This window comes from Haemorhous mexicanus, chromosome 8 (assembly GCF_027477595.1).
Source record: "Haemorhous mexicanus isolate bHaeMex1 chromosome 8, bHaeMex1.pri, whole genome shotgun sequence".
NCBI classification, from domain to species: Eukaryota; Metazoa; Chordata; class Aves; order Passeriformes; family Fringillidae; genus Haemorhous; species Haemorhous mexicanus.
Genome location: NC_082348.1, coordinates 22,897,007 through 22,917,801, shown reverse-complemented (window position 1 = coordinate 22,917,801; position 20,795 = coordinate 22,897,007). Strand labels below are relative to the sequence as shown.

The 20,795-nt window shown below is 36.1% G+C and overlaps 2 protein-coding genes and 1 long non-coding RNA gene across 8 annotated transcripts in view; 2 read left to right on the top strand and 1 right to left on the bottom strand.

Annotated features, from left to right (window-relative positions):
* The window catches only part of LOC132330616 (coiled-coil domain-containing protein 141-like), a 44,872-nt gene extending 40,581 nt beyond the window's left edge, over window positions 1-4,291 (top strand). For 2 of the 3 annotated variants that reach the window (XM_059853193.1, XM_059853194.1), the window contains exons 20-22: window positions 756-950; window positions 2,521-2,704; window positions 3,957-4,289. In XM_059853193.1, coding sequence (XP_059709176.1) covers window positions 756-950; window positions 2,521-2,704; window positions 3,957-4,129 — 552 coding nt within the window. In that variant the 3' untranslated portion in view covers window positions 4,130-4,289. Of the gene's footprint in view, window positions 1-755; window positions 951-2,520; window positions 2,705-3,956 lie in introns of all 3 variants that reach the window. The other variant, XM_059853195.1, reaches the window with a different exon arrangement.
* On the bottom strand, window positions 3,798-8,262 carry LOC132330618 (uncharacterized). 2 transcript variants are annotated; one of them, XR_009487362.1, is made up of 4 exons: window positions 8,029-8,262; window positions 7,424-7,576; window positions 6,264-6,336; window positions 3,798-4,311 (listed from the first exon to the last, which is right to left on the bottom strand). It is a non-coding gene; the product is annotated as an uncharacterized LOC132330618 (long non-coding RNA). The 2 variants fall into 2 exon arrangements; XR_009487361.1 differs by having other exon boundaries at window positions 7,424-7,566; window positions 8,029-8,259.
* Window positions 5,250-20,481, top strand: LOC132330617 (coiled-coil domain-containing protein 141-like). 3 transcript variants are annotated; one of them, XR_009487360.1, is made up of 6 exons: window positions 5,250-6,407; window positions 7,024-7,107; window positions 9,884-10,767; window positions 18,478-18,632; window positions 18,731-19,108; window positions 20,194-20,481. XR_009487360.1 is itself a non-coding variant. In XM_059853196.1 (4 exons), exons 1-4 carry the CDS (start codon window positions 6,192-6,194, stop codon window positions 12,906-12,908), a joined length of 1,449 nt encoding a protein of 482 aa, XP_059709179.1. In that variant the 5' UTR covers window positions 5,250-6,191; the 3' UTR covers window positions 12,909-18,457. The 3 variants fall into 3 exon arrangements, 1 of the variants encoding a protein (XP_059709179.1); XR_009487359.1 differs by having other exon boundaries at window positions 18,478-19,108; XM_059853196.1 differs by lacking the exons at window positions 18,478-18,632; window positions 18,731-19,108; window positions 20,194-20,481 and adding an exon at window positions 12,644-18,457.
* Window positions 20,482-20,795: the final 314 nt, after the last annotated feature.

The window sequence follows — 20,795 nt, the reverse complement described above, 5'->3', positions numbered from 1 at the left end:
ATTTGGCCTATGCCCAACACATCACAGGAGACTGACGCATCACAAAACTTATTGTGCACTTCCCTCTTACTTTTCTCATTGTATCCTCCCTGCCTGTCATTGACTGAGACATTTTTCACTATTCTGTTCCTGTTATTCTGCCATTTACTTCAGTGAAATGATGTTAACTCAATTCTTCACTCCACTCCTTTAATCCTCCATTATTTTTCTGTTTAGTCTTTTATTCTTCTTGCCTCTGTTGTGTGACCTAGTTTTTCTTCTCCTTAAAGGAACCCAAAATAATCATGTCTTGCATCAAGTTATTCTCTTGTCTTTCAGATTTCATCATGTAAAAGATGAACGTTTTTCTTCAGAGCCTTTGGCTATATTCATTGCCTGGAGTTGCTCATGTTCATTTGCACCTTAGAAACCTGTTAGCCTCACCCATTTTTTGCATTTACCAGGAACTCTTCCTTCAATGGCCTTTTTAGTTGGAAGTCATGCGTGACCATGTTTTTTATTACAGATATTTGTTTATTTTTAAGCTGAAAAAAAAAGCTCAATTATACCTTTAATAAATATAATTGATATCAATTTTAATCAGCTTTGCAGAGGCCCTCCGGGTTCTTTTGATTTTTGAAAGAGCAGCTTGTAGTTTTTAAAACATAGGACAAGAAGTATGTTTGTATGGTTTTCCCCTGCTTTTTAATAATAAATTTCTAAAAATAGAAACATTTTGTTGCAGTGTTTAACATTGCTATCTGTCTTTTAAACAGATTCTTAAAAAGAAGATGGATAATTTAGAGAGGAAAGTCATTGACCCTTTTGCAAATGAACCTAAGGCTAAAGCTCAAGTCCTCTTGGGCTCAATCAGTGACTTACAAAAACAACTGAATGATTTTAACACAGTTGTGGAAGATTACAAGCAAAATCTGGATCTCATGGAGCATCTGCAGCAGATGATGAAAGAGGTACTAGTAAACTTGACATCCCCACTGTGGCTGTAAAGATGATCCAGGACAGGGACAGATACAAGTGCTTTAACTCTCTCAAGGCTAATCTGTACTTTCCAAAAGTAATCAATTGTTAACTTTTTTTGTTTGTTTCTTTCTAAATTAGCAGTGAAAGGGGGAAATAAATGTGCAGTGTGACCACATTCATGCAACTCCACCTCCATATGACCATATGACTTTCACAGTCATTCAGCAAGTCTATGATCACACTTAGGAGCACTTTTCTCTAAGTAAGCTCTGAGGCAGCACAGAAAGTGCCACATGGTCCTTTCTGGTAGCTGCCAAATTAAGAGAGGAAGGTTATCACAGTACCCACTGTGGTTTATGTAATGATGGAACTGAAATAGAAATACTCAGTTCCTTAATAAAAGAATATATTTTTTAGTAAGCTAAATTTTTAAATATATCTACTTTTTTCTTTTTTAATGAACTGCAGTCTTTCTTATTGGTCACTTCCCTAACTTTATTTTAATGTGTCTGAGGACTGTCTCATGCATTGCCTTTTTTAAAGGAAAACAAGTTTGTGACAGTATTGTAACAGTATTTTCCCTCTTGGTGTATTGTATTGGTGCTCTTGCCATGGGACAAGCTCATTCTGGTCATCACTGTTTACTTTTAGAAATAACATTGTTCTTATCTCCAAAGGGATCTAAGTGCATGACAAATTCCCTCAATGATGAATTGCAATACTAAAGTTTTGTTTAATAGATGTGTTCAGTGTCCAGTGACCTCATCAGTGTGTTCTTACATATACCACTAGCAAAACAATTTGTTAATATTCGTTGAATATTTACATTTTCAAATTCCCCACTTACTAAACAGAAATAAATGATTTCCTAAAGCTAAAATTTAAGACTGTTTTTTTTTTTTTTTTTAACTGAGTGTAGAGTATCACCTTTTACTCAAAATTTTCTTTCAGCAAATAGGCACAGTGTTGATTTTAACAGTGGCTAGAAATGGTGATTTTTTTTGCCCCTTCCTGTAATGAGGCAGTGCTGATGATTCTGAGTGAACACCAGATTGTGTCCTGTTCTGAGTATTATTAACCAAAGGTGTTTATTATGGGCATGTTCTAAAGCCCATTCTTGTCAGTAGAAAGATTCCTGGTGAGTTTAGTGGTTGCTGAGACTAAAAACCCTGTCTGCTTGAATGTTAAATTTAAAGAACCTTTCTGCCCTTACACAGCTATAACTGAGGCCACAACATGAAGTTTTTGAAATCAGCCAATTGATATCCAAGGTAGAAATAAATCAGAAATAAAACATGTTTTTTTCAGAACCATTAAATAGTAACTTCACCATGCTTGTAAGATGAGCATGCACCTAGTACTTAATGAAAATTTAACAGCCAGTTATGCTTGAAGTAGCATTAGTAAAGAACAAATGTTTTTCAGGTTAAATTCAAGTCAGAATATTTAAGATATATTGTATGCCACTGATTATGGAAAGTCTAAGAATGATCCAGTCTATTCTTCAACAGCTTGAACTGCAGACAGTAATTCATTATAATACAGTTTTTTATCCTTCAGTGTCAATTTTGGTTTGAAGATGTGAGTGCAACAGTGATTAGAGTTGGCAACTACTCTGCAGAATGCAAAACAAGAGAAGCAATAGAGACTCTCTATAAGCAATTCAATAAGTTTATTGAACCTGCAGTGCCTGAACAAGAAGAAAAAATTCAGCAGATTATGGACCTTGCTAGACAGTTGTATGGTGAGGATTTATCTGGTAATGTACTGTGGGGACAAAATGCAGGAACTTGGGGTGGAAGCAAGCAGACTCCTAGATTTGTTCATTTAAGATGAAAATTGATGAATTAAAAAAAAAAATGTTTTAAAGTATTGGTTGGAAGAGGTGAAAGATTTCAGAACAAATATTGACAAAAAGTAAAGATATATGAAAGTACTCTTTCAGTCTGGTATTTACTTGGTTTTCTGTATACAGCCTGAGTTCACCTTGAAATCAAAATGTCCTTGCAGTATTCATGAGCTTTGAGTTAAGATTTCAAGGCTTAAGCTCTCTCATAACAGGCAAGCCCTTGAAGCCAGAGGATATTATCATGATAAACCTCAGTGCTGAATTAATTTTTACATTACAACTGTAAATGACTGGTAGGATTTGATTGCCAAATTTTTATTAGCAAATACTGTAGACTGCTATTTAGATACTGTATTTGCAATTGCATTGACTTGGAACACTGGTGACCAAAAAAAATTGAAAGTCAAAAAATTTCATATTTTGTGCTTTTTTTTCCTACTAGTAATTTTTATATAATTTTTAAAGTTAATTTTTCCAAAGATAATGTGACAATCCAGATGTGTGGGGATTCTGTGTAGCCTATCAATTCAAGTAGTGAAGCTGAAAAAATTTCAGCAGTCAAACTGGGCTTGTAAATTCCTCTTAATTTGGTGGAAAGAATATTTAGAGAACATAGATAATTTCTTTTTACTTTTCTCTCTTTTTTTTTTTTTTTTTTTGGAGAAAGAAGTTGCTTGATGTCCTTTAAGTCATTACATGAGAAAAGCCTTCTCCATCCTGCCTTTGTTTTGTATTTCTTATAACAGGGATCTAAGGGCCTCCTAGTTGTATAATGTAGCAATGAGCTCAGGGGACATTTTATGAGGTCAGCATCTTTTAAAGCAGTATTCCTAAGCAGGGAGAAGACCTGCAGAAGCTATGAGGACTCATCTCAAATAAGCTAGTAGGAGCTGGGAAAGCACATAACTATGAATGACAGAATTCCTCCAGCAAAACAAAACACAGAAAAAAATGTGTTTATTGAAAAATGTGTTTATTGAAAAATGTGTTTATTGAAAAATGTGTTTATTGAAAAATGTGTTTATTGAAAAATGTGTTTATTGAAAAATGTGTTTATTGAAGTCCCTTGAGGAAGCAAATTACAAGGATTTTTGCAGGTCTGTTTGAGGCATTCTGTTCTACTTTCATGCTGTTTTTGCCTTTGTAGGGATTGAAGAAGGAAAGAAGTATGTAGAAAAAACTGTACTAAAGTATGAAGAAATCATGAGTTCTGTTGATGGGTTGTGCAGATCTCTGAGAGAACTTAAGGAGATAAAGGTATGTTTTTCTAACCTGGAGAATGCATTGCATCTGCACCCTTTTATCCTGCTTGGTGTCTGAATCAGTGCTTTTAGTGAGGATCATCTATGGTAGCATGAATTACCTCTTAGTTGTTCACTCTTCTGTTAATTTAGGTAATGATTGTAAGGAATCAATGAAGTGCTACTAGTTTGGACACTACATATTTCTTCTGAGCTTCTTTTTCTTTGCTTCTTTCAGAACAGTTACTCCTTTCAAGAAACCTTTAAGAGAAAATGTCACATTTTATTTGAGTATATAGACAAACACTTTTTTTTCATACTTCTTCCTTTGAGACTCTAATATAGGTAACTGCAGAGTTACAAAATGCCAACCAACCTCACTTGGCTCCCTCTTGGAAAAGACATCCTGAAAAACAAATTGTGCTAAAGCCAAAGCCATTTGAGTTAGAAAATATTTGCTTTTACATAAATATTTATGAGAGCAGCATTTTTAGTTTCGTGTTCTGATAAACTGCTCTAGGTGTATTTAAATGTAACATTAACTGAGGAGGAATTATGGAAGACTGGTGATGGGGTAGTTAATTAAGGCTGTCTCCTCCACCCCCCTCCATTCTCAGAGTAATATCTGAAAATTCTCCTTCATGCAGCAGCAGCTGATGAGTTTATTTTGTGAAGGTGAAAAAATTAAGATGTCTAAATACCCTGCTTTTGTTGGCACTGAATGTTCACTGCTTCATTTTTCTTTGATGGAAATATACTACAAAATTGACAAACACTCAAAGTATGCATTAATACACTTTAAAGGAGTAAGAGATGCCAAAAATATCAATGAATTCCAAAGGTCATTAGGAGAGTGGGAAGAAGGCTTTGATTTGCACTGTGACCATAAAGAAACCTCACCATAAATGCCCATTCTCCTCCCCATTTCTGTATTTCATAAACACCATTGTGTGCAGGACAGTTGTCCCAGGTTCTGTCAGAAGAGGGCTTGAACCTTTCATCTTTTTACAGCAATGTTGTATGATCTTTCCAAGACAAGTGGAACTTCAAACTAATTTTACTACCTTATTTTGAGTAATTTCCACGAAATCATTGAATTTTTTAGCAATATAATTCCGCAACTATTTTAAATGGGGTTTTTTGTTGTTGTTGTTGGCTTTTTGGTTGTTGTGGGGTTTTTTTTTTACTTTATGTGGTATTCTAAGATTTAAAAACTAATACTCTTATTGAACTTTTCCAGAATATATCAACAGTCAATGTCTGTATCTTAGGAAGAACAAATAATTCAGCAGACTGCCTGTGCCATCTGTATGGAATGCCATGACTATAAATTGAGTTTCACTTCATGACAAATTAAGGGGAAATGTATTGCATAATCTTTCCTAATTTTATATGGCTGCTGAATCCCTGAGAAAAACCTGATTTTTTTCAAGTAAAAAATTAAAACTACTTTTTCTTCCTAAAAGAAAAAAAAATAGACTGAAAAGATCTCAAGGAATTTTTCACTTGTTTATTGCTAGAATAGCAAACTAATAATGCAGCACTTTCTTATAAGAAACTTGTTTAAGACTATAACTTTTGGCTGGGTATCTAAAGATATGGAAGACACAAAATGGTAATTGTAAAGCTTTTGGCTTTTGTTATCTTGTGTCACTATTATCTTCTTTGAAATCTATGGTAGACTCCAGGACAGTTTTGAAGGATTTATCAAGTCTTCATTAAACACATTATGGTTGTCCAGATTTCTGTTTCTATGTTTTATGCATTCTTCCCTTTCCACCTTTAAAAGAATTTTGATTATAGACACTCCCAAATGTTTCTTTCCTCCCTAGAACTGTTTTCCTGCAATCCTGGTATTTTTTCTGAAATTGTTGTTTGTTCTCTTTTTTTCATATAACTATCACTTAATCCTTTATTCCCCCTTACTGAGCCTGTGTATAAATTGGTTCATATTCCTCAGATTCTTGATTAGCTGCTGGAATTCTTCAGTCTTATATGCTCAAGAATTATAGTCTTCTATAGTTTCTCTGCCTCAGAAAAGATCCTGTCAGCTTCAAAAAATGCTGTCATTGCTTGTCCAAGAATGAATTAATTGGGTTTTGCTGCATTTTTTTTGCCACAAGCAATTTACACCTGTGCTGATGACAGATTTTCACTTTGGTGTTTTCTCTGTTGTACAGAGCATAAATCAGTGTAGAGCTAACAATTCCTACCTTTTATTGTGCATAAACTTACTTAATTTTCTCTTCCCATGGCAGAAAGTTGGCTTTTCTGAAGAGCTGATTACTGTTAAAAATGAAGAAAGAAATGGTCAAGAAGCATGTGAGACTGTTAAAGAAGTGGAGCAAAAGCAGCAGGTTAGTTCAGTTAATTGTTTTTTTAATAACTAGAACTCTGTCTAAAAAGGCTCTGTGCATTGCTAGAAAGGTTCTTGTTTTTCAGTCTTAAAGCCTCCACTTGGATGGGTGTTATCAGTGAAGTCTTGGTCAATTGTTTTTATTTTCAGTTACCCCTTTCCCTTCTATCCAGTCCACATATTCTCCCCTACGAATTTTTATTTTCTAGCATTTTTCACATGCCTGTATAAATCCTTTTGTTTTCTAAAAACTGTTTCTTTTGTTATCTTTTATCAATTTTCCTTTGCCACAGCATTCTTAATGTAGAGGTCCTCCTTGTGACCATTCCTCCTTCTGGAAAAAGAGAAATTCTCCTTGAACTCTCTCCTTTAAAAATAAAACTTAAGGGTACATAAGAAGTAATAGTGGGGACTGCTGATAATATGCCCAAAGCCCTAGGCTTCTTATGATGCCTAGACACGAGTTAGGAAAATATTTGATTTACAAGTAACAGTCTATGAGAGAAACATAGCTCAGAATTTGACCTAAATAATGGTGGAAATGATGATTATTTGCTGAATTATTAAAGTCTTAGTTTAGAAAAAATTTAAAACATTTTTAAACATTTTTCTTTCAGATGGCACCAGGTGAATTGCTTGCAAATTCAGAAAGCATTGGTGAGAAGAGAAGCAATGCTCTGTCTCCTACAGGCACTAAACAAGTATGTGTTGTTCATATTAATTTACATTTAATCAGATTGATGGGCATCACTTTGTACTCTCAAGGGAGTTCTACTCCTTAATTTGTTGTGTATCAAAAGTGAGGAGTGGTAAGTTTTGGTTATATTCTCATTCACAGTATTACCAACAACCTGACAAAATGAGCACATTGATTCAGTTTAAAAACAGTGGGAATAACAGCAAACAGAAACAGTGATGGAACACAACTGCAGCTCTCAGCAGTTCAGTAGGACATCATGTCAAATATAATTTGCTGAAATACTGGTATGACACTACAGAAGAAACAACAGAACTCACCGTCAAATAATCATCTTTATCCTCATCTCAAAACACTTCAGATTGGATTTCAGTTGCCAGGATTCTCTGCATCAGAGCTCATAAATAATCCAGAGTAGGGATTGCATCCATGTTGAGGACAATTCACAAAACATAAGACAAGACTGAGTATGCCTTTGGAATGATAAAAATCCAAACAGACAAACATCTTTTATTCATGGATATACAATAAAATAATATTAAAGTTTACAAATAATCAATGAATAAAAGAAATATTAGAAATACAGGCAAAAGCAAAGCCAGATCTATGTTTTATGAAATTAATTACTTTAGCTTAAAGAATATTTTGAAGGCCTGGGATCCTGGACATAAATGTAAATAATTTCCTTTGCAAAATAGTCTGATAATTTGGAGTTGGTTTAAGTCCTGAGAAAGGTAGGATCCATTGGTAACAGATTTAGAGATCTAAAAATTCCATTTTGCAAACTCCTAACATTGACAAATACTGCAAGATATTGAACAGGGATGTTTTGTAGAAACTCAACTAATATCATTCCCTTCAGTTCAATACAAAATGTCCTGTAATCTGCTGATGAGCCAAAATTAAACCTAATTAATTTTCTTACCTCCATTCCAAGTCAGTGGGAGCTTCAGCATTGACTCAGAGCCCAGATTTCACTCCAAGTTTTGTGGAGTTTTTGCTCCAAAGAGCTTCCCTCAGGAGAATCTCTTCAGCCGGTGTCCAAAGCTCTGTTTTGCTAAGCCCCAGCTTTGTCAGTCCTCATCAGGCTGAGTCTCAGCTGCCAAGGAGAGAAGTCAAGGGTATGCAAAACAGCAAATATCATATGAGGATTGTGGCAGCTGTGATGCCTCTGCCCTTTTCATCACTCCATACTTCACTTGAAGAAGTAGCAGGTTCACCTCACTAGAGCCGCGAATAGTGGGCCAGCAATCTCTAATTTTGTCTGTACTTCTGCAAACTGCTTTCCCAGTATTAATTTGCTTCAAATGTAACCCTCTTAAAAGTGTGCTAGGCCTTCTCATGGCACATTGATCCTCCTGCTTTTTTGGTCCCATGCTGCCAAAGCCTATCTGGCAGCTTGCTCACTCACAGCTCACCTGTCATTTTTTTCCACAGCATTTTCCCCAGTGTCTTCTTCCATCTCTTTAGGGGTCAGAGTTCATCAGGGGATGCTTGTGGGAAACATTTTTACAGTAAAACATGAACTTCATCTTACGTTGAATTGTTTAGTAAAATAGACACTGTCAAATCCCAGCCTGCTTCCAGTCATTTTTTCGTAGGCCTGGCATGAATCACATTGCTTTGAAATAACAAATTCAGTAACTTGGAAAAGCATCTATATTAAAACTAACATGTCTAAAGAACCAGGGCACATATGAGGTTCTATTATTTCTGGGTGTTTAAAACTTTTTTTCACTAATTGTTAAATTGTTAGAGCAGTAAAGGAAAAAGAAAACCAAAACAAATATACCACCACACTCTTGTACTGGATACTGCCAAAGAGACCTGTTTTGGAAAGCAATGAAATTCAGTGTATCACCCAATTTATTTGAGTGGGCAGTTTATAGAAACTGTGCTTAGTAGATTACATACTTTTGTATAGAACTCAGCAATGAGAGAGTGGCTTAAGGAAACATCATGCACAACTTTGCTGAGAGCCTTTGTACAAATGAAATCAATCTGAGTATGTGATTACATTCACACAAAAATCAAGTGGCAGAGAAGTAATTAACAAAGCAGATGACTTTGATGCTTTGTGATTAAAATTAATGCACTTATGCCTCACCCAATTCTCTTTCAAACATGATGAGAACAATTATTTTCTGGATCCAAGTTAACATAAAAATAATTTTTACATTGCTGTTCTTTTAATATTTGAGAGGATCTTTTAACAGCTGGCAAAGTAAAAAAAAAAAAAAAGAAGGAAATATAAAATGCTTTGAAAATGTATAGAGTTGCTGGCTATATTATTTAACTCTTGAACATGACTGACAATCCCTTTTCTCAAAGGAAAAAGTCCAGCAACTCGGCTGTTAATATATTTTTATTTCTATGTAACTGTGTTCCCTTTAAATTAGGGGGATTAGGCCACCTACTCCTCCTCCTCCACCACCTTTCCCTTGCAAATGCTCATATAAACAGAAGCTACAGGAAATCCACAGGTTGCCCTTTATTAATGGAAAGGCACTTTCTGTTTTATTGTTACTGTTATAATAAATGCTTATACACAGTTATAATAATATTTCATAGAATCTATTTGAGCAGTTTGAAATTCCAATAAGCTGCTGCAACATTTTCTGATCAATTGCTTTTTGCCCCATTTCTTTCTGCCTCTCAGAATACATCAAGCTTAATTAGAATATTGTTGCTAGATTTTGCATGACAAGGGGATGTATTGAATGATAACTTTTTTTTTGTTTTTCTTTCTCTTCTTTCCTTTCTCTTCTTTCCCCTCCCAGTTCGAGGAGAGGAATATATTGGCTGATATTTCAGTTCTCTGTCCAGCTGGTGAGGATCTTGTTTCACAGGATACAGAGCTGTCATCCTCAGCCAAGGAGGATAGTTTACAGACTGAATTCCTGGCAGAAGAAACACCCTCTGGAGATGAATATGAGTGTATATCACCTGATGATATATCTTTGCCACCGCTTTCTGAGACACCAGAATCCAACCTCTTACATTCTGAAACAGAGCTAGAAGAGCAGTTCTGCTGTAGTTCTCATAGCCTGCATGTCAGTTCCTATAGCTTGCAAATGCAGAAAACCACTAGAACGGTAAAACTGATGGAAGCACCTGACCTCTTAACAAATTCTGCTTTTGCTGATGCTACAAATAATAGAATGGAAAGCCCATCAGATCACTTTCAAAAGTTTTTTACGGATTCTGGTCCCAAAGTCAGAGCAGAATCTCCTTTGACTTGTAGCTCACAAGGAATATCTGAAACTAGCACTGCTTCCTGCCCTATAGAAGCCAAACCAGTAGCTAGCATGATGAGTGAAACATGCAAAGCACATTTACAACACCTTAAACTCCATAAAAGCATGGCAGAAACACAAGAAAAATTGCATGCCTTGAATAACTGTACTAAACCCCCGGACAGGCTGCATGCTCTGCCTGATGCATTCTCAGGTTTCGTGTTTCAACCAGACACCACCAGAAGCTGTCAGAGGCAGATGGTTACCCGAGAAGAGATTAAAAGTTCTTCAGAAAAGAACAGCATGGCCAGCCTAACTGGACAGGCTCCTAACTTCTCCCAGCTTCTGTCTAACAAAACCGTCATGGAAGGTTCTCCAGTAACTTTGGAAGTAGAAGTAACGGGATTCCCAGAGCCTACACTGACATGGTGGGTAGCTTGCAATGAGAAGTAGTAAATAGACCTGGTAGAGAGCCACCACAAACCTTTCATAACCAAATCAATTAATCTGTAGGCTAGAATAAATGTCTTGTATCCTTTCTACTCCTCACTTCTGCAAGATTTCCACATTCGGAATTGTTTTCAACGATTAACCAACTTGAAATAATCTCTCTGTACCAAATTTTAGGAATTAGAGTATCAAAGTACTGCAAACACATCCAGTGTTTTCAAGCAAAACCATCATACATTTTTCATATTCTGGAATATGGTAATCTACTTGTTCAATGCCTTCTTAAAATCATTGCATGGTTAAGATTTACTCTAAATAAATTCACCTGCATTTTCCCAGGCTCTGGGCACTACATATGGACAGACACATAGATGTGCATGCACACTGAAATATTTATATAGCCACGATGTAGATGAGAACACATTTACACATATGTGAAAGTCAGGTATTAAAACTAAGGTTACATGTTAAAAACGCCACTTAAATAGCTACACTAAGAGAATCAGCTTTATATCATATATTGGTGTGCATGGTCTATCTCTCTCTTAATTGCTATGTGTCTATTTAGATCACTTTATTATTGGATTTGTGAGAAATACAGATGATGTAATATAAACATCCAAACTCAAAAAATTCCCTGCCAAAGGGAATAGGGACTGAAAGAGGGGCAGGATTTCAAGATTTCTTTCATAGTTCTATATCTTGTGGCATGTATTCCTCCAATCTTACCTCATTTGTCTTTTCTCCACTTATTCCATTAGTCTTTCATAATGGAGGCCTTTCTTTTAATGTATTAAAATTAAATATGCCTCTTACTGGAAAAAATCTATGTTAATATTATTATTACACATTTAAAGAATTAAACTGTACGTTTTTGTTAAACTGAGTTTTTTTCGGTGGCACTGAGAAGAATACTGGACACTGCAACCTTGGTGCTATACTCTGTTGGTATCAATAAAGTTACCTTGTTTAAATATCAGTATTGTACAGACTGAGGAGTATTATTGGTGAAACAAGATATCCATTTTTTTGTAAGAAAGCATTAATTTAGCCAAAAATATATACACTATTGACAGATTGTCTTTAATAATTTTGCAAATTAGAAATTCATGCAAACAGAAAAAAAATATGTTTTTAATTTAAAAATCACCAATAACATGTATTTTGTACTGGTATAGAAATTTCTTTGGATATACACGTGGAAAAACATTTTCATGTTTGTGTTGGGTTAAATGTAGCCTACACTGAAACATCATGGTGCAAGGAGAGCTAGAATTTCCTCTGATTTCCATTTTTAAATCAGGAGTCAATACCAATACCTGGTGACAGATCCCCAAGTGCTAGAATATGGCACCAGTTTGCAGAAGTAACCCCTGGTGCTTTGCTGTATCCTGTTTGATGATGTGAGCTAGGTCAATGCTAAGTGGGCTGGGATGGAGGAAGGTTCTTGGCTGTCAGAACAAGTTTAGAAAGTTTGTTTGCTGATTCTTTAGAGCCTACACAAGAGTTGGATGTGGGCTGACTCAAGACCTCATTAGCAAAAATGAGGTCTCAGTGCAGAACCGAGGGCCCAGGCCCTCATGTTACCTCTCAAACACTGCAGTGAGAGACTTGTCTGGTGAAACCCATTTTCAGAACCAAATTTTCTACTGTTAAGAAAGTATTATCCAGTAGTTTGCATTGTTTAACTGTTCCTGCATACTGACAGACCGAGTTTAAAACTGAGACATGAGAGGACAGCAGTTCTCTGTCTCTTGCTGTCGCTGCAGCGTTACGGAGATTGTCTGAATTTGCAAAGTTCTGTGTGGCATGCAGTGATAAAACTCTGACTTGCAAACTGACTCTCTGCTTCAGGTACAAGAAGGGCCAGAAACTGACTGCAGATGAGCACTTAAAGCTTTTACAGAAGGAGACAAAGCATACTTTGTTCATTCAGAAGGTGTGTGATAAAGATGCTGGCCTCTATGTTGCTCGGGCTAAAAATTTGAACGGCACTACCTCCTCAAGTGCCATTCTTCACGTGCAAGGTAACAGGCCACCTATTGCAAGAATTGACTGGATAGTGCTGTGTGTCATCTATATCAGTGTATCACTAATGTACTGGCTATTCACAAAATAAGTACAATATTGACTGCACCCGACTTAATTGTCACATGTTGAATTTATTTTCTCACACTGCGTTTTCACAATATGTTCCAAACCACTTTTTATGGCAAAATGGATATATGGCTTGTTTCTTTATTGCCAGCATTCTGTGTTTATTCTGCTTTCTCATAGTGATCTTGAGATAAAAAGTTTATGAAGATTTTTCTAGAATCTGAGGCTGAGGTTTGCTTTCTTAAATATATAGGCATTCCAAAGCATGGGAAACAGTTTTAATGGTTGTAGGTTTTAGCCAGGTAGAGTGCTCAGATTGCTGTATATTTTGGGATATGTCTTCTCTCGGGATGGGATGTGAAAGGCGTTGGAATTTTTTTTAAACATAGAATGCATTTTTTCCACCCACCTGTTTGCTTGTAGCTTACAAAAATATTTTTAGGACAAAGCTTTTTAGTAAAGGTATCATACCATTCATGATTGAACTAACATAGATCAGATTTAAATCTGTCTCAGCCCAGCATACAGTCTCCACAAAGGAAAGCTGCAGTAGTTCAGTAAAGGTGGGATTGTGCTACAGAACTGACCCAGAGCCATCAGGATTTGTGTAAGTGGCATCTAGCACACAATAGAACAAATGTTTACAAAATGAAACATTCCAACATTCCATGCTGCTTAAATTGATGTCTGTGATACTTTCTCTGCCTTCTTACAAAGTTAAAGATACAAATATTTCTAATTATCCCCTAAATTGTTCATATAAGACAAGAAAGTTAATAATTAATGAAGCGAGCATTTGCGCTCATTTAAAATTTTCAAGACACTGATTTCAAACAGGATCAACCAAATTGGGGAAGTATCCAAAAGTGTATTCAAATTAAAAAAAAAAAAAACAAAACAGAAAAGTCAGTCAAACAGAATTATCATTTATCTTCAAAACAGTAAATCCAAACCAATACTTTGTTCACCTACAGTTTGTATTTCCTTCTTGGCAAGGACAACCACAAATGTATTTTTTAATTAAAGTTCTGATATGTTTAACTATTACATAACAGTGATCTAATTGTGCCAGTGGAAGACTCAACTTATAAATCCTCAAATATAACTTCATTCTTTAGCCTCAGTATTTGTTGTATTTATGCAGTAAAAAGAGTTGATAAACAGCTGCATTATTTTCCCTGCATTTTTTGATCACCAGCTCCCGTGTTACAATTGCATTGCTGTGGGAAAGGTTTAAAGAGGAAATATTTGCCTTCTCCTGCATAATTTGCTGGAATGAAGTAAACCCTTTACCGTGTAGCCTGCTATGAAAAGAATAGATATTGTATTTGCTGAGGGTCAGATATTTTGGCCTAGTGACTGCAACGTTTAAAAAATTCCTGTAACTTTGAAAAAGGAGAAGTTCTCATGATATAACCTCCCAGCAATGAGAGGGAGCAGGAGGAGGAAGTGGTGAACAGGTGGGGGAGCACAGTAAGTTCACACTAACTTGGTATTACCCTTAATGAACCACTTTCTGAGTTCAGTCATCTCCCAAAAATGTAGATTCACAGGAATTTTCTCAGGTATAAATTTCACCTGTTTTCCTGCAGTGTATTTTCCATTTTATAATAAAGGTAATTTAGATCTTAATAAATCATTGTATAAGTATATAATATCTTTGTCTGTTCATTTGTTAAAAATTTCCTCTGGGAATTTGACTGTTTCTGTGAATTTTAGGTAAACAAAAGTTGATTTTGTGAGTGTGTTATTGCTTCTATTTTCAATCAGGAATAGCTTTAAATGCACCGTTTTTAATGGGTGGATATCAGCCACAATTTTAATTGCTGCAAGAAACAAGATTTCAAAGAGAGTGATTAGAGATACTGGATTCACAGCAGGACTCTGAAAATCTCATGGTTTTAATGTTCTGCTTTGTAAACAAAGACATAATCAACACTGGTTACTGCTGTGCTGGCAGTCTGGATTTAAATACCCTTTATTTAAGGACTCAAATGAGTCCTTAAAAAAAATTACTGGAAAATTCCAGCTGTGTTCTGGTTAGATAATCTAAAAAAAAAAAAAGGAAAAAAAGAAAGGAGTGACAATGATTCAGTCTCATTATGCAGTAGTATTTCTTTGAAGGAAAAAAACACTCCTGTTGCAGCAATAATCTTAAGATTAGGGTGCTTCCCACCCTCACTGGTTTTTTAAATTGTTTATACTATGCATGCTTTACCTCTTCCTTCTTTTAACCATACTGTAGAGCAGGGAATAAGGTTCTGAACCAGAATATGGTTCTGGTTCTTTCTTGGTTCACAGCTCTGATTTCCCTTCATTGCAGTCACAGTTTTGAGCCTATAGTTATCTCAGGATCCCAAAATGTTTACATCTTCCCAATGGCTCCCTTATAGAGAAGATTTAAGCCTCAGTCCCACCATCCTCAGAAGACATTAGGCACATACCTAACCTACACTCCCTTCCTCCTTCCCCAAATGAAGACACCCTTTAAGAAAATGGTGAAAGGTATTGCCTGACTACAGGACCTGGAGTTGTGTGAAGGGGTGTTTACACAAGGTGCCTAAATTTGGAGGGGGAAAGGAATTAATTATTTTAATTTTTCAAGAGAAGCAGCCTGTCTGAGGTCGCAGGTTTGAGTCAGTAGGCAGAGGGAGGATGAGTCATTACCCACATTGGATCAGATGTGGCTGGAGCTGCCATGGAGAAGGTGAGTTCCTCTCAAATGACTGGTAAGCTATGCTTAACTCTGCACCTTTCTCTGGAGACTTTTCTTGGGCAAAGGAGTCATTTTTGTCTGTGTATTATTGCTGCGGTCTAGAGGAGCTGTGTCTTGAAAAATTACTGCCAAGACTTTAAAGAGGCTACCCATGGTATTCAAGGAGCTCTGGGATTATGGATATTTCAGATCAATTGGGTCACGAGACCTGCTTAATATTCCTAATGAAGGAACCCTTCTGTTTGTGTTAGGAGCTTGACTGAGACAAAATCTCAAAACAATAAAGTGCACTGTTGATTTAGATAATGGTGAGCAAATCCAAAGTCTCTAAGCAGCATGGAGGGAATCTGCCTAGCTTAAATTCATAGATAAGACAGGGGAAGTTCATAAAATTGCTAATATCACATTTCAAGACACCAGAGACTGGAAATTACATGCCTAGAGTAAATAGATTGAGAATAACTGTGAAGCAATTTAATTTAAAAACTGGCTGATAAAACCAATTTGGCTTGACCTGCACACCTGTGTGTGAGAGAGACTTCAGGCAGGGCTGAAGGCTGTGTGATAGACAGACCAAGGTGCACATTTCTCCTGCAGTTTTTGCATTGCTCCAGGTTGATGATTTTTCAGTGCTTATTCACCAGTTTGCAGCATAACTCTACTGGTTCCTACAGATAACTCACTGAATATTTAATAGTTGACAAAATTATTGTCTGAAGCTCTAAGAGTGATATTTCAGTACCACTGGCTGCCTGGTTATTTTTTCCCACAGTGGAGGAACGGATCTGATCTTTCAAACCTTTGTGAATGTGGACATTATGGGATGTCCAGCCAAGAAATAATTTGCAGTTAACAAATTGTCTTCTGAGTTTTTGTTATGATATCATGGGAAAAGTTCTTCTGCCTTACTGATATAAAGTCAAGATGTGGTCCAATCATTATTGCTGTCACCTTTCCACTAAGCTTTTTTTTTTTTTTAAATGGTAAAAATCATTCTGGTATGAGATGCAACATGACTACGACTAGGGGGACTACAGGTAATCTGAACTGCACAAGTAATGGAATCCAGCCAAAATTATCCCAAGGAGTGGTTGAAGCCCACCTAATGTTTTCTGCAGGAATACAAGCTAATCATGTTCTATTTGTGACCTATTGCTAACTGCCTGCAAAGAGTAGGCGAGGGTGTGAACTTGGTTCTCTTGCTTCAAGTGTAGCTGGAGATCTCAAATTTCTGGGCTTCAGGTGCATGCAATGCAATGTGGGTGGCAGCTTGCACATGCTGACCTCCAACACCTGAGAACTGAGTTGTTTGAGCTGCTCTGGCTGGCTAAGACAGAGGTCACACAAGGTTAGCACAAATATGGGAGAGTAAAACTTACATTCTTCTGCTTTGCATTGGTGCCTCAGTCCTGCAGTACCTAGGAAAAATAGAGAAGCAGCTAAGCTTGAAAGCTTATTGCAACTAAGAACTCACCTAAGAAGTGAATTTATCAATACATTGGTCAAATCATCTGCCTTGTGATGCCAGCAGGCCCACAATTGGCAATAGAAGCCTTTGGTTCAGTATATTTGGGTTTAGAAGTTGATAGGCACCTGTGTGAGATAAGCTGATTTTATTTCTTAATAGCATAAAGAAAAGATTTTTGTCCTTAAACAGTAGAGTAAATGTGGCATGGCTGTTCCAAACTGTCATTTACCACACATTTCAGTGATAACTTTGGTCAAATATTTTGGAAATGTGGTACAATTTATATTAAAGAGGAAGAAGGACACATTCATTATGTGATAGAGATGCAAAAAGATAATTTTTGTTGTAGGATGTCTTTGTGTGTTCTTCTCGTGGTAACATCTGCTTTATATTGCCTGTGTCAAGAGTACTTAGTTCTGAGCTTGTCTTCTCCTTTTACTGTAACCTCATAGGTGCAATATTAGTGGAACCTCAGGTGGTATACAATGATTCAATAAATCCAGCTTTACAGCTCATTAAGTTACAACTCACAGAAAGCAATGCTTTTATGCAGTGCAAACTGATGCTGATGATCAAAATTCCTTCAATTTTGATGGGTTAATTTGTATTGATCAGTCCTTGTAGTGGTTCAGGTGTCATCTGTCCTTCCTCAGCTGGCATGAAGTTAGCACAAAATCAATCTCATGTGCTTTGGGTATTGCAATAGAAAAGCAATTACTTGCCCATCCTTCATCTGAACCAAATTTGTACTGGATGATGTGGTAGCACATGGTTTCAGTATTAATGATGGCCAAAATAATGATGTGATCAAAGTAGCAGAGAGGCATTGTTCTGCTCTTCATTAGTTACAAATATCAATTTAAAAAATATTTTCAATAGCATTTTTTAAAACTAAAATAATGGGGGGGGGGAAGTGATGAAAGTGTGATGTACAACAATGCACTAAATTACAAAATTTGCTCTCATGACTTTGTCACTTTAAATTTGTGTGGAATAATTAATCTTCTGCCTTCACTGAAACAATAATTCACACAGACTTGCCTAATATCATGCCAAACAACATTAGGCACATACCTAACCTACACTCCCTTCCTCCTTCTCCATATGAAGACACCCTTAAAGTGATAAAGTGATTCTTTATCACTTCCATGGAACTAATACCATATGCTGATGCATGAAATTCTTGGGTGCTTAATATCCATGTTTTTTAACAAATGCTATATTAGATAGATAAATGATACATGCCAATTGTCTTGCAAACAAGTTAACCTGAGTTCCAGGCATCAGTAAAGGCTCTCTCTGGCTTTCAAAATGATAAATTTAACTAGAACAGATTATTTTCTTCAGTTGCTTTAGTTGTGTCTTTTAAAACAGAGTGAATATTGATTTGATTAATTTTTTTTTCAGTACAAGGAGAACAGCCAAACTTCATACAAAAGTTTGGACATAGAACTCTGCATGAAGGAGATGATTTAATCCTGCATTGCACTATACATGGAAAGCCCAAGCCACATGTCTGCTGGACAAAGAATGACATCCAAGTGGTAACTGGAGATATCAGTGTATGTTTTAATGTTCTTGAAATCTTTCTTGGGAGAAAGGTAATTTATATTGCTTTATGGTACTAATTATCCCCTGTGTGCATTCTCTTGTTTTACAGATTGAGAAATTAGGAGATACCTATTACCTTTTAAAAAGAAACGTAGTCCTTGCTGATACTGGGAAATACATCTGTGTTGCCAGCAATGAAATTGGAAAGGCACACTGTTCTGCTTTTGTGACAGTGATAGGTGACTCGCCCTGCCAGCTGCATGCTTTCTGGCACCCTCTTGCCTTGCTACACGAGCAGCTAATGTACATGTTTTGTTTCAGAGAAAAATAAACCCCCCAGCACCTGCAGTGTAACTCAGGCTAAACCAGAATGTGAAGATGGATACTTTTCAGAAGAAGTGAATGTCACCCCAAGGGAGCTAGTACAAGCCCAGGACACACCACATGAGGGAAAAGAAAGGCCAGTGGCTAAATGTACTCCAGTAAGGTAACCTGCACCTCACTCCATGCTGCAACTCCTACTACTGCAACAACTGAGAGGACCTTAATTTACAAAGCACACCTCAAACACCCTTCCTAATCTATGAATTTCATGGCAATATATGTAATGTGCATAACATGTGAATCCCTTTTTCACTTAATTCTTCATCAAAGGATATGTCATTATTAGATCAAAGAACTACTCATACACTAGAAAATTGAGCCAGTGCAAAGTATTTATGTTTAGTGAAATATTTTTTTAAAAATATAGTCATAATCTAAATATCAATATAAGATTGAAGAGTTTAAAACACAAAGTATTACAGAAGTGCAAATTGATGTAGCTACATGAAGTTTCATGAACAGAATATATAAGAGAGGTTTTCTAGGCAAGTAGAAGCATAAGTAGCAAGCCTAATTAGACAGGAACTGTTGTTGTTCATTAATTGATTGAAAATAACAATGCTTCCCACTGGGCAATGTCAGATTAAATAAATGAGATACATGAAGTCACTAATCCCTGTGAGTTTCAGCACAGGATGAAATCTCACCTCATGAATTTAGGCTCTGATAAAAAAGAAAGAGCATTTTTGTCTTTAAATTTCTGAGGTTTATCTATCTAGATGTATCACAACTTGTAAACATAAAGGAAAGTTTTGCATGTGTTGATTCAAAAGCTTTGTCCTTTTCCTTGTGAGCTGCCTGCACACTTTGCTTCATGGCCCCCTGATGAAGCACTGACCCCACATATTTTGTTCAGGGTTTTTTTTCCATATTGCTTTACTATGGCAGGTATTCCTAAGTAAAAAATTATATGCAAGATCATAATTTTACATAAGTCACATAGAGAATTCAGTAGGATTAAAACATGTAGACTGTATGGAAAGGTTAGATTTATCCTAATTTTTTCTCTTATCTTCTGTTGTTTATAGCTAGTGTCTTCTGGTCAGTAAGATGAGATTTAGAATATTTTATGTTCTCTCTGTAATCACTGTGTATTTGATCTTTAATATTTTATTTTCACAAAACCACGAAGAACTGTTGAGCCACCATTAAAAATATGGGCAATATTAACTGACCTTTTTCAAACAGGTTTAAAGAGAAACTCTGGTTTCAAGGAGTGCATCTGGAACTTGAAAGGCCATAGGAGATGAACTTCAATTTGAGACATGATCCCATTCTTCTGCCTGATGCAGGGGAACAGAAGATGGACCGAACTGCAAGATGTCTGATTCCTGAGAATGTTTGTGTTGTTTGCTGTGTCCTTTAGTAGGTATTGGCCATGGGTGAGGAGAAGATGAATTTTGGGTGCTATCCAATATAAATCTAGATTCAAATTTGTATTTTGTTTCTTTACAAATAAAAAATTATTAAAATTCACCTGTGCACAGCATTTATTAGACAGTGTTTTATGATTTCTTTTGGGTTTGCTCTGGATTGTTGGGCAAATCTAACAGAAGGTGATGGTGGAGAAAAGAAACATTCTCCTTCAAAATTGCAGATCTCCTTGGTGATTCACTAGCACCCACTATTGTAGTCTTCTACAAATTCCCTCAGTGGTATTAATTGCATCAATAGGTCTTCCCAGTAGCTAATACAGAGAATTAGGATTTAAAACAAAATTATCTTAAAACTACAAAATTCTTCAGTTTATTAAATAGAGTGTTAATTGTCATATTTGTAACATATCTCTA